Genomic DNA, 16,960 nt, shown 5'->3' on the forward strand with positions numbered 1-16,960 from the left:
GTTCTTGTCTGTATAAGTCATTTACTGGCCCAGGCTGACAGATGTTCTGCCTTTTTCAAAATATGACATAAATGGCTTCCAAGGACCCCAGGATTACCACCAACACACATTAGCCAGAGGCAGAAAGAGCCTGGCAGAAGTTTAGGTGGGCCACATGTGGCAGATTCGCGTCTCACCTCCACACCTGTTATTCTGGAGACAGCTTGGTCTCATGGCCGTGCCTACCTGTATGAACAGCTGGGAAAAGCAACCTAACTGAGGATTTAAAGAAAGAGAGGGTAGTTTTTGCTGGAAAACTAGTAGCTTCTGCTACACACATTATCTCCCTTTTAATCCACATATAACATTCAGTCCAGGACTACTATTACTCCCATTTTATATGCAAGGAACTAAGGTACAAAGAATTTAGGGATGGTGCCTGCAGTCACATGACTATTAAATCCAGTCCAGCTTAGCAACTCCAGAGTCTACGCACATCGCTATTACCACTACTACAACTGCTACTCTAACTACCAACACCACCTCCACTACTGCTATACACATGCACACACATGTGCGCGTGCCCACATACATGCACACACATGTGTGCATAAATTAAGTTTATGAGAAATATATTAAAAATCTTAAAGAATTTAGGATTATTCCATAATTAATTAAATGAACTATTTGAAAACATAAATATAGATAATTCTTGTACTTTATAACAAAATCAGGTAGATCAAATAATTTAATGTACAAAATCAAATCATTTAAAACTAAAAGGACAGGGGCACCTGGCTGGCTCAGTCAGTGGAATATGTGACTCTTGATCTCAGGGTTTTAAGTTCAAGCCCCATGTTGGGTGTAGAAATTACTTAAAAATAAAATCTTTAGGGCTGCCTGGGTGGCTCAGTGGGTTAAGCCTCTGCCTTCAGCTCAGGTCATGATCTCAGGGTCCTGGGATCGAGTCCCACATCAGGCTCTCTGCTAGGCAGGGAGCCTGCTTCCTCCTCTCTCTCTCTCTACTTGTGATCTCTCTCTCTCTGTCAAATAAATAAAATCTTTAAAATAAATAAATAAATAAGTAAAATCTTTAAAAATAAAACAACAACAACAACAACAAAAGGTTGTACTAGTGACTATTGATCAGCTCTCTGGAATTTTACATTTTATTTATTTATTTTTTATTCCAGTTCGTTCACATACAGTGTAATATTAGTTTCAGGTGTACAATAGAGTGATTCAGACTTCCATATCTCAGCCAGTGCTCACCGCAAGAAGCACCCTCCTTCATCCCTGGTACCTATTTAACCCATGTCCCGTTCTCCTCCCCTATGGTAACCATCAGATTGTTCTCTATAATTAAAAGTCTGGTTTTCACTTTGACTCTCTCTGTCTTTCTCATCTTTTGCCTTTGCTTGATTTGCTTCTTAAATTCCACATACGAATGAAATCATATGGTATTTGCCTTTCTTTAATTTATTTCACTTAGCATAATATTCTCTAGCTTCAGCCATGTCACTGCAAATGGCAAGATCTCATTCTTTTTTGTTGCTGAATAACATTCCTCTGTGTGTGTGTGTGTGTGTGTGTGTGTGTGTGTGTGTGTGTGTGTGTATACCAGATCTTCTTTATCCACTCATTGATCACTGGACGCATGTGCTGCTTCCATGTCTTGGCTATTGTAAATAATGCTGCAGTAAACATAGGAGTGCATATATCTTTTCAAATTCGTGTTTTCTTATTCTTTGGGTAAATACTCACTAATGTAATTGCTGGATGGTAAGGTAGTTCTATTTTTAAAGATTTTATTTATTTATTTGACAGACAGAGATCATAAGTAGGCAGAGAGGCAGGCAGAGAGATGGGGGAAGCAGGCTCCCTGCCGAGCAGAGAGCCCGATGCGGGGCCCGATCCTAGGACCCTGGGGTCATGACCTGAGCCAAGGGCAGAGGCTTTAACCCACTGCACCATCCAGGTGCCCCTGGTAGTTCTATTTTTAATTTTTTGAGGAACTTCCATACTGTTTTCCAAAGTAGCTATATCAGTTTGCGTTCCCACTAACAGTGCACAAGTGTTCCTTTCTCTTTTTTTTTTAATTTTATTGTGTTAAGTTAGTCACCATACATCATTAGTTTTTGATGTAGTGTTCCAAGATTCATCATTTACATATAATGCCCAGGGCTCCATACAATGTGTGCTCTCCTTAATATCCACCACCAGTCTCACTCATTCCCCCACTCCCCTCACCTCTAAAACCTTCAGTTTGTTTCTCAGAGTCCACAGTCTCTCCTGGTTCATCTCCCCCTCTGATTTAACCCAATTCAATTTTCCTTTCCTTCTCCTAATGTCCTCTAAGTTATTCCTTATGCTCCACAAGTAAGTGAAACCATATGATAATGGACTTTCTCTGCTTGACTTCTTTCACTCAACATAATCTCCTCCAGTCGCATCCATGTTAATGCAAATGGTGGGCATTCATCCTTTCTGATGACTGAGTAATATCCCACTGTATATATGGACCACATCTTCTTTATCCATTCATCTGTTGAAGGACATCTCAGCCCTTTCCACAGTTTGGCTATTGCAGACATTGCTGCTATGAACATTGGGGTACATATGGCCCTTCTTTTCACTACATCTGTGTCTTTGGGGTAAATATTCAGTAGTGCAATTCCGGGTCTTAGGGTAGCTCTGTTTTTAATATTTTGAGGAATCTCCACACTCTTTTCCACAGTGGCTGCACCAACTTGCATTCCCACCAACAGTGTAAGATGGTTCCCCTTTCTCCACATCCTCTCCAACATTTATTGTTTCCTGCCTTGTTAATATTTGCCATTCTAACTGGTGTAAGGTATTATCTCAAAGTGGTTTTGATTTGGATTTCCATGATGGCTAATGATGATGAGCATTTTTTCATGTGTTTGTTAGCCATTTGTATGTCTTCATTGGAGAAGTGTCTGTTCATGTCTTCTGCCCATTTTTTGACTGATTATCTGTTTTTTGGGTGTTGAGTTTGAGAAGTTCTTTATAGATCTTGGATATCAGTCCTTTGTCTGTAATGTCATTTGCAAATATTGTCTCCCATTCCATGGGTTGCCTCAGTGTTTTGTTAACTGTTTCCTTTGATGTGAAGAGTCTTTTGATCTTAATGAAGTCCCAAAAGTTCATTTTCACTTTCGTTTCTCTTGCCCTTGGAGATGTGTCTTGAAAGAAGTTGCTGTGGCCAATGTCAGTGAGGTTGCTGCCTATGTTGTCCCCTAGGATTTTGATGGATTACTGTCTCACATTGAGGTCTTTCACCAATTTTGAGTTTATCTTAGTGTGTGGTATAAGAGAATAGTTGAGTTTCATTCTTCTGTACATAGCTGTCCAATTTTCCCAGGACCATCTATTGAAGAGACTATCTTTTTTCCACTGGGTATTTTTTCCTGCTTTGTTGAAGATTATTTGACCACGGAGTTGAGGGTCCATATCTGAGCTCTGTACTCTGTTTTGTTTTGTTTTGTTTAATTTTTTTAAGTACACTCCATGACCAATGTGGGACTTGACCTCACGACCCTGAGATCTAGAGTCACATGCTCTACCAACTGAGCCAGCAAGACACCCCAAGTGTTCTTCTTTCTCCACATCCTCACCAACACCTGTTGTTTCTTGTGTTGTTGGTTTTAACTATTCTAACAAGTGTGAGATAATACCCCGTAGTAGTTTTGATATGCATTTCCCTGAGGATAAGTGATGATGAGCATCTTTTCAAGTGTCTATGGCCATCTGGATACCCTTTTTGGAGAAATGTCTGTTCATGTCTTCTACCCAATTTTTAATTGGGTTATTTGTTTTTTGGGTATTGAGTTTTGTAAGTTCTTTACATATTTTGGATAATAATTCTTTATCAGATATGTCATTTGTGCATATCTTCTCCCATTCAGTAGGTTGCCTTTTAGATTTCTTGATTATTTCCTTTGCTTTGCAGAAGCTTTTTATCTTGATGTAGTTCAATAGTTTATTTTTGCTTTTGTTTCCCTTGCCTCAGGAGATCTATCTAGAGAAAAGTTGCTATGGCTAATGTCCAAGAAGTTACTACCTGACTTCTCTTCTAGGATTTTTATGGTTTTAGGTCTCACATTTAGATCTTTAATCCATTTTTAATTTATCTTTTTTTAAGGTATAAGAGAGTGGTCCAGTTTCATTCTTTGGCACGTAGCTGTCCAGTTTCCCCAACACCATTTTTTGAAGAGACTTTTTCCCATTGGTTATTCTTTCTTGCTTTGTTGATTAATTGGCCATATAATTATATGTTTATTTCATGTTTTTCTGTTCTGTTCCATTGATTTGTGAGTTGTTTTTGTGCCAGTACCATACTCTTTTGATTACTACAGCTTCATAATATAACTTGAAGTCCAGAATTCTGATGCCCCCAGCTTTGCTTTTCTTTTTAAAGATTGCTCTGGAAATGTGTGATCTTTTGTGGTTTTTTACATATTTTAGGATTGCTTGTTTTAGTTCTGTGCAAATGCTGTTGGTGTTTTGATAGAGATTACATTAAATGTGTAGATTGGTTTGGGTAGTATAGACATGTTAACAATATTATTTTTCCAATCCATGAACGTGGAATGTCTTTTCATTTCTCCGTGTCCTCTTCACTTTCTTTTATCAGCGCTTCACAGTTTTCAGAGTACAGGTCTTGGACCTCTTTGGTTAGGTTTATTCCTAGGTATCTTGTTATAGCTCTCTAGAATTCTAAAATGTAATTTGAAGTATAATTTTAAATATCATATATAGTAAGTGACAAAGGAAATGTTTGTTCTTTTTGACTTCTAATTAAATTTCAGTTACTTTTTGATGAATTCTGTGGAGGTATCAAATAGGCATATATGAGTCAGGAGTATAGGGCCTGACAGAAATACAGATTTAGTAGTAAAATTGTAAATTTAGATGTATGAGTTATATATATGTATACATAACATATACTTTTATAAATAAACTGTTTTTAGAGGTATGGCACTACATAACTTTATCAAGGATTAATGTGTCAATAGAAAAGAGAAGATGGCCTATAAATATCATTGGATGTATAGAGTCCTAACACACTGCTGGTGAGAATTCAAAATTTTCACTTTTTCTTTAGAGCTCTTTGACAGTCAGAATCAAAAGGTTTTATAACCCATATTTACTGGGGCACCTGGATGGCTCAGTCATTAAGCATCTGCCTTTGGCCCAGGTTATGATCCCAGAGTCCTGGGATTGAGCCCCACATTGGGCTCCCTGCTCAGCCAGGAGCCTGCTTCTCCCTCTTCCGATCCCCTCATTTGTGCCCTCTCACTCTCTCAAAGACACAAATAAAGTCTTTAAAAAAAAAAAGAAAAAGAAAGTCCATATTTATTGATGCATTAAACCAAATCCTTTAAATATTCCCAAAAGAAATATACACTGAAACAGTCAAATATTTGTACATAAAGATGTATTTTGTGGCATTATGTATAAAAGAGAAAATAGGAATAATCCTAAAATCCCAGAATCTCAAGAATAGTCATAAATTATGAAATATTTGGCATCCGTGAAATTTTTTTAAATTTAAATTTTAGTTAACATATAGTGCAGTATTGGTTTCTGGAGCAGAATTTAGTGATTCATCACTTACATACAAAAATATGAAATGCTTCACACATTTGTGTTTCATCCTTGCACAGGGGCCATGCTAGTCTTCTCTATATCATTCTAGTTTTAGCAAATGTGCTGCCAAAGGAGGCACTGGCTGCAAAGAAATTTTAATTAATGTTTCAAAAATATTTAAGGATATGGAAAAATAAAGCAGAAAAAACAAAACAGTTTCAAGGAACTGATCATGTAGTAGGGATATAGGCACATAAATAATTAGTTTAATGATTAAGGTCAAAGCAGAAGTGTCTACAAAATACTGAAGAAGCAAAAGAGTAAATATTTAAATGTCTAGTGTGAGGGTGTTTGAAGGCAGACTCTCAGAGGAGATGGCCGCTAAATTGAAAATATGAATGAATAGAATGGATAGGAATGGTTCAAGCAGAAGAAACAACATATGCCAAAGCATAGAGCATAGAATAACATGGTATATTGATGAAACTTTATGAAGCTCAATATTATTAAAGGAAAAACTATCAAAATAGGTGAAGATGAAAGAAGGGAGGTAGTCACGGACAAATCATACAGTGCATCAAGTAGCATACAAAGATCTAGAATTTATGATGAGGTCAGTGGGGTATGGAATTAGTGAAACATTTTCAGTAGGGATATGACAAGTCAAATTTAAATATAACCCTATCATCTCCACACATTGCAAGGACGTAAATATTTCTTGAGGAAATTAGACATAAAATCAAATATCCAATTTGATGTATTCTTTTTTTTAAATTTATTTATTTAGTTTTTTTAATAAACATATAATGTATTTTTATCCCCAGGGGTACAGGTCTGTGAATCGCCAGGTTTACACATTTCATAGCACTCACCATAGCACATACCCTCCCCAATGTCCATATCCCCACCACCCTCTCCCGTCCCCCCTCCCCCCGGCAACCCTCAGTCTGTTTTTTGAGATTGAGTCTTTTATGGTTTGTCTCCCTCCCAATCCCATCTTCTTTCATTTTTTCTTTTCCTACCCCCGAAACCCCCCACATTGCATCTCCACTTCCTCATATCAGGGAGATCATATGATATTTGTCTTCCTCTGATTGACTTATTTCGCTAAGCATAATACCCTCTAGTTCCATCCACATCATCGCAAATGGCAAGATTTCATTTCTTTTGATGGCTGTGTAGTATTCCATTGTACATATATACCACATCTTCTTTCTCCATCAATTTGACGTATTCTTGCTTTACTCCTGCCTCTTCTCCAACAACACATTGCTCTCTCCCAGCTGTCTAATCACACGTGCTTCAGGTTGCCTCTAGGATCTCTTCAGTAATGTCTATTATCAGGAGCAGAACTATGTGGCATAGTGTCCTCCAAATAAGGCTGTTGTGAGGCTCATCCATGGATGGCTCTTGGCGATACAATGTGTCACTGCCCTCCAGATGCAAGACTGAAACTAACTACTGCTATGGTCCAAGGTCATATGCCCAGAACTAAGACAGTAGCAGTAAGTAAGACTTGAGAGAAGGAAATGGATTGAAGAAATATATAGAGAGGGAAGTTGAAATGGATTGGATGGCTAGTAGCCTGAGAACCAAGGAGGGCAATGGTAAATTTAGTTCTGGAGCTATTCTACCAAACAGCATTTAAACCAGTGGTTTCCAAACTTGGCTGCGCATTGGAATCAGTGGCTGAGCTTTGCAACAATACATATTCTAGAACATCACTCTGGAATTTTTAGATTCAGTACTCCTAGGGTGTGAAACAGGTATCCGCATTTTAAGTAAGCTCCAACGGTGATCAGAATGCACAACCCGAATTGGCACTTTTACTGTAGAATACTGCTCAATTCAGAGTTACTGGAGTATTAACTAGCACATAAATGGATACAGAAAAAATGTCTTGGTTATGATCCCATGGCTCCTGTTGTTGCAAGTGTATTTAGTAGAAATCTGAATATTCCCTTCCATTGCTATTCTGAGCAGATGTTCATTCCTCATTCATGAGAAATTAGGGTTTGAATATCCTGCACCTGTTGCCAAATCTTACCAATGGCAGATTCTCAATTTCTTTCTCTATACATCTATTAATCCAGTTCATAATGATTTCTTTTATGTTTAGCATGTGCTTTTCCTGGCACAGAAAGATGTCCTCTGTATAAGCCTAACTTTGCACATACACAGATGATTCTATTAGTTACTCAGCAGATGTCCAAGACAATGGTTTTCCACAAGAGAACTGTATCCTGAAGATTAAACCATTTTGCCTTGAAAAGTGGCCAAGATTTTATTCTAAGTTATTAAAAACCCTGTGAAGAAGTTGTATGTATAATGCACACAGTGTGACTCAGATTACCGACTGTGGAGAATATTGGGTGAAAAACAAACATATTGATTTGTTGATACTGTTCCCCAAAGTGGTGCTTCTCCATATGAAAGATATGATTGCTTTAGATAGGTTGAGCTGGTAAATTTGCTCTTCCCAGAGGTTTTAGTAGTTCTCTACTTACTTTTGCCAACCGTTCACTGGGGTGGTCACTAGATGTTCTCTTACATGGTACCAACTCTTGAGGATTATGTAACCTCTCTTTAGACATTAGTTAGTGATGGATACAGAGGTAATGACTGCACGTGTATTTTTTTAAAAATAAACTCAGTATTAACACATCTTACCAATACTCTTGAACTCTATTGAATGACGATCAAAACCTTGCCTATTGCAGTAGCGCTGCCAACAAAAACCAGACTCCACTGAAGTCCTTTCTCTTGTACCTGTTGGTAAGTTGTCTTGTATAACACCCTGGAAGCACGTGCTTCCCTACCTTCCTTCATACTTAGAAATCAGGGGGAGCAAGCTCATCTGGGCACTTTTGATTTCTAACAGTTTTGTTGACAAATGAATTCACAGCTGGATTTGAAGGGCATTGTTCTTTTTTTTTTTTTTATCATTGTTTAAATTTATTTTCAGCATAACAGTATTTATTGTTTTTGTACCACACCCAGTGCTCCATGCAATCCGAGCCCTCTCTAATACCCACCACCTGGTTCCCCCAACCTCCCACCCCCCCACCTCTTCAAACCCTTCAGATTGTTTTTCAGAGTCCATAGTCTGTCATGGTTCACCTCCCCTTCCAATTTCCCCCAACTCCCTTCTCCTAACTCCCCATGTCCTCCATGGTATTTGTTATGCTCCACAAATAAGTGAAACCATATGATAATTGACTCTCTCTGCTTGACTTATTTCACTCAGCATAATCTCTTCCAGTCCCGTCCATGTTGCTACAAAAGTTGGGTATTCATCCTTTCTGATGGAGGCATCATACTCCATAGTGTATATGGGATAGCACGAGGGAGATCTTGGGCATGGCGAAATAGTTCTGTATCTTAACTAAGGTGGTGCTTTTACCAATCCACATGATGGGATCAAATGACAAAGAGCTATACTTACACATCATATCAATATCAATATCAATTCCCTGGTTTTGATACTATACAGCGCGGAAGATGTAGCTGTTGAGAGAGACAGGGTGAAGGGTACAGAGGACATGTATGTACTTTCTTTGCACCTTCCTCTGAATTTATAATTAGTTCAAAATAAGTTGAGAAGAGAGCTCCTTGTCAGAGTCATTGTCCATTAGAGAGCAACAGCCCCAAGCAGTGTAGGAGCCTGCTTCTTCTAGAACTGACGTTGTCTGCATTGTCTGCATTTCGGCCAGCACATACCAATGAGTCTGTCTCTTCACTCAGTTCTTTGCCTTGTATTTTGTCGATGCATAACCTTGGCAATTCAGGCCCAATTTCTACCTTTAATATTTTTTCTCGTTCAATCCATAATGCCTAACAGTGTCTGGCCTGTGGCAGGCATTTTTGGCTGAATGAACAGAGGAAGGAAAGATGGTCTTATCTATCCTCCTAGAACTCTGAGTTCCTTGAGGGCTACAACAACAGATTCATCTATGTCGGCAAAACATCTAGCACAGTAGGCATTCAGTGAATGTTTTTGGAAGTAATAAATGGAATGTTATAAAATCAGCGAGGATTATTGTTATTAACATTTTAAAGGCTCTAACTATCCTCCGCCAAAAGGAAGTTTTCATAATTTCCATCGACCTCACCTTTCTTTTTAAGATCTTTTATATTTTTTTGAACATAACTTAGGGCAACCTACTTTTAGCGAAGTAGTATTCTTCTGTATGTATGCCTATAAAACAGTAGTTTTCTAAGATAAGAGAATTATATTCAAAGTTGTTCTTGCAAATCACATCCTGCAGAGATACTAGATGGTTGTGGCAGCAGCTCTGCTACTTTTCAAAATAAATTAGTGAGCACTTGGGATCCAGGAGATGACTCTTCTTAACTGGTTGCCGCAAGGCTGGGAAAAGTAAGGAGCCCCACCAGAAGACCAATGAGCTGCAGAGGCCTTATTTTTATTTATTTTATTTTTATTTTTATTTTTATTTTATTTTGCCCATACCTTTCATAGCTTCATTACTAGCCCACTGGCACTGTTTGAATCTTCAAGAAAGCAGCCTGTGTGCTTTGGTGGAGAAAGATGGGGAGAAAAAAAGACAAGTATCTGATGCAAGTTATACCCTAATTTTCAAGACATTTCTTATATGGTCTCCCATTTTGTGAATATTCGACAAGGCTCCTTGGGGCGTAACACAGACAACCTAACACAAACAGGCTTTAAAGATGGAGAATTTGTTAGCTTATGTAAAAAAGTCCCGGGTGAGACTTGAACTAGGAGCCAAAACACTGTTACCCCAGCCTGGTGTGTCTCCACTCTTAGCTCTGCCCTCGCCTATGTTGTCTTCTTTATCGGGCTTTATCCAGTGACCTGCTAAATCTGCCCAAATTCAAGTATAGTAGTAAAGAGAGTAGATCTCTTCCCAGTAAATTCAGTACAGATCCGAGGATTCACTCTAATTGGACCAGCTGAAGTCTCATGTTCACTGATTAACTCATTACTGTGGCTGAGGGTGTCCTGGGAACCACTTGGCCCAGCCTGGGTCTTGCACTTTCCACCCTACTGGAATCAATTCAGTTCCAACTGAATGAAAGGGACAAAAAGTAAAATACCAACTCCGGAAGATATGTTGGGTACCATTCCTAGGAGAAAGAGGTAAGAGATGCTGGCAAGCCAACGCTGTAAACACCAAGCATATCTAGCACACTGCGTTTCGGTGCAGCAGGGCAGACGCTTATAGGTTCCCAGTGTGCCGCTGCCGCTTTCGGGCCTTTGCCTCTACCACTGCTCCTCGTGTTGCCTTTTGGGGGCGGGTATGATTTTATTTATTTATTTGACAGAGAGAATGAGCACAAGCAGCGGGAGCAGCGGAGGGAGAAGCAGGGGGGCTGAGCAGGGAACCCTATGCAGGGTTCAATCCCAGGACCTGGAGATCAGGACCTGAGCCGAAGGCAGACGCTTATGTGACTGAGCCACCCAGGTGCTCCTTTCCTTTTTTTAATAGTTAAGGGATTTTGTTCCAGTAGCTGTAGTTACAGTGCTTGTCTGTCTCCTGGGCAGCTGTGTAAGCCCAAGCACAAGTACAAACGCAGGGAATGTGGGATAACCCAAGACAGAGCGAATCACAGGGACCCTGTGGTGACCATGAGGGACCGTGGCTGGTTCTGCTCCATCTCCCGGTGGACTCGACTCTAGCCGCTGCCGCAGAACTGATACGAGGCACGGTTCTCCCTTCGGTGGGTTCAGTTCTCCTTATCTTTATATGTAACTGCTTTTAAAATGCTCTGAGTTCAGTTTAAAAACCAACCACCGAAATGGATCTCAACACAGATCTAACGCCCGAGGAGGCGAGTCGGGCTGATCTGACATCGCAGCTCCTGGAGGCCCCGTGTGCCTGAAACCCCTTCTCAGTATTGAACAGTGGGTTGATTTTCTCTTTACAATTAAAAAAAAAAAAAAAAGGCTGAGTGATACTGCATAGGAGTTCCACAATCAGCCTCATTGGGAACAAACACAATTTACATTAAATAAAAACCTGGCTGCCGGCTGTGTCTACGCATTGACAGGCTGGTGAAGCACGCTGTGACCGACCGTGTAGACAGCTTCTGGCTCTCACACCACAGGAGAGTAAAGCAGGGTGGAAGGGGGAGTCGGCAGTGGTTGGGGGGGGGGAGCGCAGCTCACTTCTGATTCCGGAACTGATTGGACAGCCAGTCGGGTCCCTCATAGGGCCCGGCCCGGTGGTGGCTCAGGTGGCCTGACTGTACCAGTTCCTGGGGTACAGGGAGCGCAGCCCCAGCCTGTCCGTGATCTCAGCTGCATTCGTGGTGTCGGGGAGGTCCTGCTCTCTGTCACTTCTGTCAGCTGTGAAGATGAGACCTTGTGTGTTCTGGAAGCGGTGGTGCCACAGAGGCAGGGCCTTGTCCTGGCCACCTGAGTCCCACACGGTGAGGCTGATGCTCTTGTCCTCCATGGTGTCCATGGTTTCCACAGTGAAGCCTGTGGTGGGAACGGTGGCCACGATCTCACCCAGCTTCTGTTTGTATGCGATGGTGGTCTTTGTGCAACATCCACGCCCACCACGAGAACGCATGCGCATTTCTTTTTTGCCAAAAAGGCCCTTAAAGAGGTTCGTGAAGATATTTCCCATGCTGTGGACGGGTGGGAGGAACACTGGCCAGAGGAAGCCCTCGGGGGCCACCACGAGGCTACTGCTCTGAGCCAAGTGTTGGTTTTCCTCCCAACCCTCCTAGTGCCTTCTTGTCAAAAAACTATCTGTCCTTCGAGGGACTGTCCAGTTTAAATGTCCCTTTCTTTGGCAGGCCTCCCCTCAGTCCTCAATCCTTGGTCAAATGCATTTCTCTTACTGTGTGTTTCTATAGTACTTTTGAGCCTCTGCTCTAACATCCCCTTATAGTCTGTTTGGTATGGTAGTGACCTGCATTTGTTTCTTTATTTCCCTAGATGACCAGCTTTTTGAGGTTAGGCCCTGAATCTGTTATAGCTTTGCATTGCCCACAGAGTCCTAGTGACTTGGCCATACCCACAGTATATTCTTGCTGAATTATTGACTTGAAATTAATTTGAATAATTGATCTTTTTTTTCCATTTCAGCATGCTCTGTCAGTGGTCTGTTTTCACTCCTGCAAAACTGCTCTGGGGCATGGATTTATTTTTGAAGTTTTCCCACTTTTTCTTCAACTTCAATAAGAAATAAATTTATACTTATTTTTATTCAAAATCATCCTTCAGTTGCTAGTTTGTCTATCCTAAGATTGGGTTTGAGTAAGTTTCAGATTGTCTTGAGACTGGAAGGCCTTGACCCACCTTATATCCTTCATAGATTTTATATCCGAAACCAAATCTATTATGCATGGTGTGGCTTTAAGCCACACTGTATCATCAGCCAGAATTAATAACAATTAAAACAGGGTCTTTCGGGGCACCTGGGTGGCTCAGTGGGTTAAGGCCTCTGCCTTTGGCTTGGGTCAGGTTCCCAGGGTCCTGGGATCGAGACCTGTGTCGGGCTCTCTGCTCAGCGGGGAGCCTGCTTCCTCCTCTCTCTCTCTCTCTGCCTCTCTGCCTACTTGTGATCTCTGTCAAATGAATAAATAAAATCTTTTTTAAAAAAGTATGTTCAAAAACCCAGGGTCTTTCTATTACAAATTAAATTCAGCATTTTATAACTCACCAACAAAATCTGATTGACTTGAGTACTCTTCTGACCTGTTTAAAATGGATATATAGTGGGCGCCTGCGTGGCTCTGTCAGTTAAGCCCCTACCTTTGCTTTCGGCTCTGGTTTTGATCTCAGGGTTGTGAGACTGAGCCCCATGTCTGGCTCTGAGCTCTGCATGAATTTGACTTGAGATTGTCTCTCTGCCCCTCCTCCTCTACCTCTCCCCACTGCTTGTGCAGCCTCTCTCTCCAAAACAAATAAATAAATCTTTAAAATCAAAAAATAAGAAAGTAATAAAATGGAGAGATAATGATACATCTTCTCTGCTAGTGGAGCTGCAAAGACCAGTGGTTAATCCTACACAAGTGAGATCAATAGGATGAAAATGGGAAAATACTCAGTGTAATAGAGCTTTACTGTGCACTTACTGTGGCTTTATGCCCTTTGCTTTGTGTGGATGATGAATAAAACATAAAAATCCTCATTGCACATGCCTATGCACAGAACATTTTTATTTTTTAATTTAATTAATTAATTTGAGAGAGAGAAGGAGCAGGAGAATGCTTGGCAGGGAGCCTGACGCTGGGCTCAATACCAGGACCCTGAGATCATGACCCAAGCTGAAGGCAGGCGCTTAACCAACTGAGCCACCCAGGCGCCGTACACAGAACCTTTAAAATAACATAGTAAGGCCAGTGATCAAGTTTCTCAGACTACTATAGGAGGATGGAGAAACAGAACTTAACCCAGAACAGGAACATAAAGTACGAATTTATGAATGCAAAAAAAAAAAAAGAATTTATGAATGCAGTTAGTCACCTAGTGTTTCCAAATAGATGTTTGCATTGTTTGCATTGTATAGAGAGTCTGTGGCTTGGAGACCTTATTCAGGGTCACTTAAGGAGACCGGCATCTATAGACTGGCATTTCCAGTCAGTCTCAATCTGCTTGTTAAATATTACTGTCCTTCTCACATCATGTCTATTATTGCTAGAATTAATGAATCACAACCACAGAAGAATCTTTCTATGACATAATATATTTAAGACAAAAAGATCTACAAAGTAAAGTAACTAAGAAACTTAAAAAAATATTGTATTCGTAAGCAGAAATGAGTTCCACACCTACCATATCACTGAGGAAATGAGTATGCATTCTACTGTGTCTGGCCGGATGTCAAAATTTGGCAGAGTGCCTGCAAACAAGAAAGTTTCCCAGTTAGGGTCCCCTGATTTTGGAGACGGCAGTTAGGAATAAAATTCATATACAGGCTTACATGTCACTCTGACACAGGAAGCAAATGTGATACAGTAATTTTCCCAAAATTTCATTAAAGTGTTAATCTCACTCTTCCAAATAAAATGAGCTGAAGCTGATTTGAAAGCTGTGCACATTCCTGGGCTCCGTAAAGTTAACTAACCTCAACCCATCAAGATAAATGTAGGGTACTGCATATTTAAGATGAATTACATGTCTTGGTGGGTAATTTTCAAGCATATATGAGAGAGATGATATTAATAATAAACCAAGCCAGAGAATTGCTTATTTTTCAGTGAAAACAAAAAATACATCATTTAGAGTTGTCAGTCCAAATGTGTTGGTTTCTTTGGTAGTTACTTCTCCCCTGAAGTCTCCTCTGGGATTTTACTGAATTGTATGACTCTTGTGTAGAACTCTTGATACATAGTTTGCTAGGGAGGGAAAAACTTTTCAGCTAATGAAACCGTATATTTTATGGTTATATATACTCGATCTAGGAACATGAAAACATAAAATAAACCTTCAAACAAAAAAATGTTTCTGGATTTTGAACTTGGGAGTTTACACCAGGCTTCTATGCAATGAGACATGTTAAGTGCAGTTATTCTTTTTTTTTTTTTTTAAGATTTATTTATTTATTTATTTGACAGAGAGAGATCACAAGTAGGCAGAGAAGCAGAGAGAGAGGAAGAGAAGCAGGCTCCCTGCTGAGCCGAGAGCCCGATGCGGGGCTCGATCCCAGGACCCTGGGATCATGACCTGAGCCGAAGGCAGCGGCTTAACCCACTGAGCCACCCAGGTGCCCCTATAGGGTTTTTTTTTAAGATTTTATTTATTTATTTGACAGACAGAGATCACAAGTAGACAGAGAGGCAGGCAGAGAGAGAGAGAGAAGCAGGCTCCCTGCTGAGCCGAGAGCCCGATGCGGGGCTCGATCCCAGGACCGTGGGATCATGACCTGAGCCGAAGGCAGCGGCTTAACCCACTGAGCCACCCAGGCGCCCCAAGTGCAGTTATTCTTTTACCTAATCATCTCTTTCCATCTTCCATCTCCCGTACATCTGGTGTATATTTTCACTTGGGTATTTCACAAGTGCGGTGTATTCAAATTCAATCATTACCTTACTCATAAACTCACCGCTCCTGTGTTCCCAGTCCTGTATACGACACGACCATTGACTCATTCACTCAGGAGTAATATTTACAGGTTATCCTTAGTATTCTTGTTAGCTTTACTTCCATATCCTGTTAATTCCATCTCATTAATAGCCCTAAATACCTGACAAGTGCCTTATTTTTTTTAAAGTTTATTTAAGAGAGAGCGTGTGTATGAGCATGCGATCCTGAGTGGGGGAGTGGCAGAGCGAGAGGATCTCAGGCAGATTCCCTGTGAGCATGGAGGCCAGTGCAGGGCTGATCTCAGGACCCATGAGATCATGACCTGAGCTGAAACCAAGAGTCAGTTGCTTAACCAAATGAGCCAACAGGCACCTCCACAACTGCCTTATTTTAGACATTAATTATCTCTCAGCTGGATTGTTTTAATAGTCACCTAGTTTGTCTCTTCTTGTTGATCTTATCCTTAAAAACCCTCTTACTCTCATGAAAATCTAGATCTGTTTTTGTCATTCCCAATGGTCCCACACTGTCTATAGGAGAAAATTCCAGACTCCTTAGGATGGCATTTAAGACACTTCATGATCCGGTGTCACGCCAGTATCAGTGAGAAGGTATAGTAAAAAATACATATATGCCTTTACAATGGCACTAAAAGGTTCCTCCTTCAGCTAGTTCTTTATTTCTCCTTCCTTTCAGAGGCAAACTTTTTAAGAGTTGCCTATATTTGTATCTTCATTACCTTATGATCTCTTTACTTTTTAAACCACTTCAGCCTGTTCCTATTTCTCCACCATCAGTGTTTCCACAAAAATGTCTTGCTCCATAGTTACCATTGACCGCCATATTTGTCCAAGAAATAGTTTCAGTCTTCCGTTGACCAGACAGCTATATTACATATGACAGAACTGACAAGTCATGAGCACTCCTTTGAATCTTAAGAAACCTTTGGATTCTCCTCCTACCTTTCTAGTTGCTCTTTCAGAATTCTCCTTTGAGGACTCATTATCATTTAGCCGACCCTTAAATGTTGGATTTCCTCAGGGATCTTTGTCCCCCTTCATGTCTCACTTTTGCCATAGGCAAAATCACATACTCCTTGAGTTCCGATATAAGCAGATGACTCATAATGTTGTATCTCTAGCACAGATCTTTGAGCTCTAAAACTGCATATTCAACTCTTTTCTTGGCATATATACTTGAATACAGAATACACACTTTAAAAATGAATGTACCCAGGGGGTCTGGGTGGCACAGTCAGTTAAGCATCCAACTCTTGGTTTCAGCTCAGGTCGTGATCTCAGGGTCATGAGATTGAGCCCCGCGACAGGGTCCATGCACAGTGTA

At 40.5% G+C, this 16,960-nt stretch overlaps 1 protein-coding gene and 1 non-coding gene across 2 annotated transcripts; both read right to left on the reverse strand.

Annotated features, from left to right (window-relative positions):
* Window positions 1–5,624: 5,624 nt before the first annotated feature.
* Window positions 5,625–5,731, reverse strand: LOC125092493 (U6 spliceosomal RNA). Its single transcript, XR_007124955.1, has one exon. It is a non-coding gene; the product is annotated as a U6 spliceosomal RNA (small nuclear RNA).
* Window positions 5,732–11,807: 6,076 nt separating this feature from the next.
* Window positions 11,808–12,236, reverse strand: LOC125092129 (ADP-ribosylation factor 1-like). Its single transcript, XM_047716475.1, has one exon. The coding sequence runs from the start codon at window positions 12,207–12,209 to the stop codon at window positions 11,808–11,810; it is 402 nt and encodes a 133-aa protein (XP_047572431.1). The 5' UTR covers window positions 12,210–12,236.
* Window positions 12,237–16,960: the final 4,724 nt, after the last annotated feature.

Source organism: Lutra lutra, chromosome X (assembly GCF_902655055.1).
Source record: "Lutra lutra chromosome X, mLutLut1.2, whole genome shotgun sequence".
In the NCBI taxonomy this organism is placed as follows: Eukaryota; Metazoa; Chordata; class Mammalia; order Carnivora; family Mustelidae; genus Lutra; species Lutra lutra.

Coding starts and splice junctions, on each gene's coding strand:
- LOC125092129 (XM_047716475.1), bottom strand. CDS start 12,209: ATGGGAAATATCTTCACGAACCTCTTTAAGGGCCTTTTTGGCAAAAAA.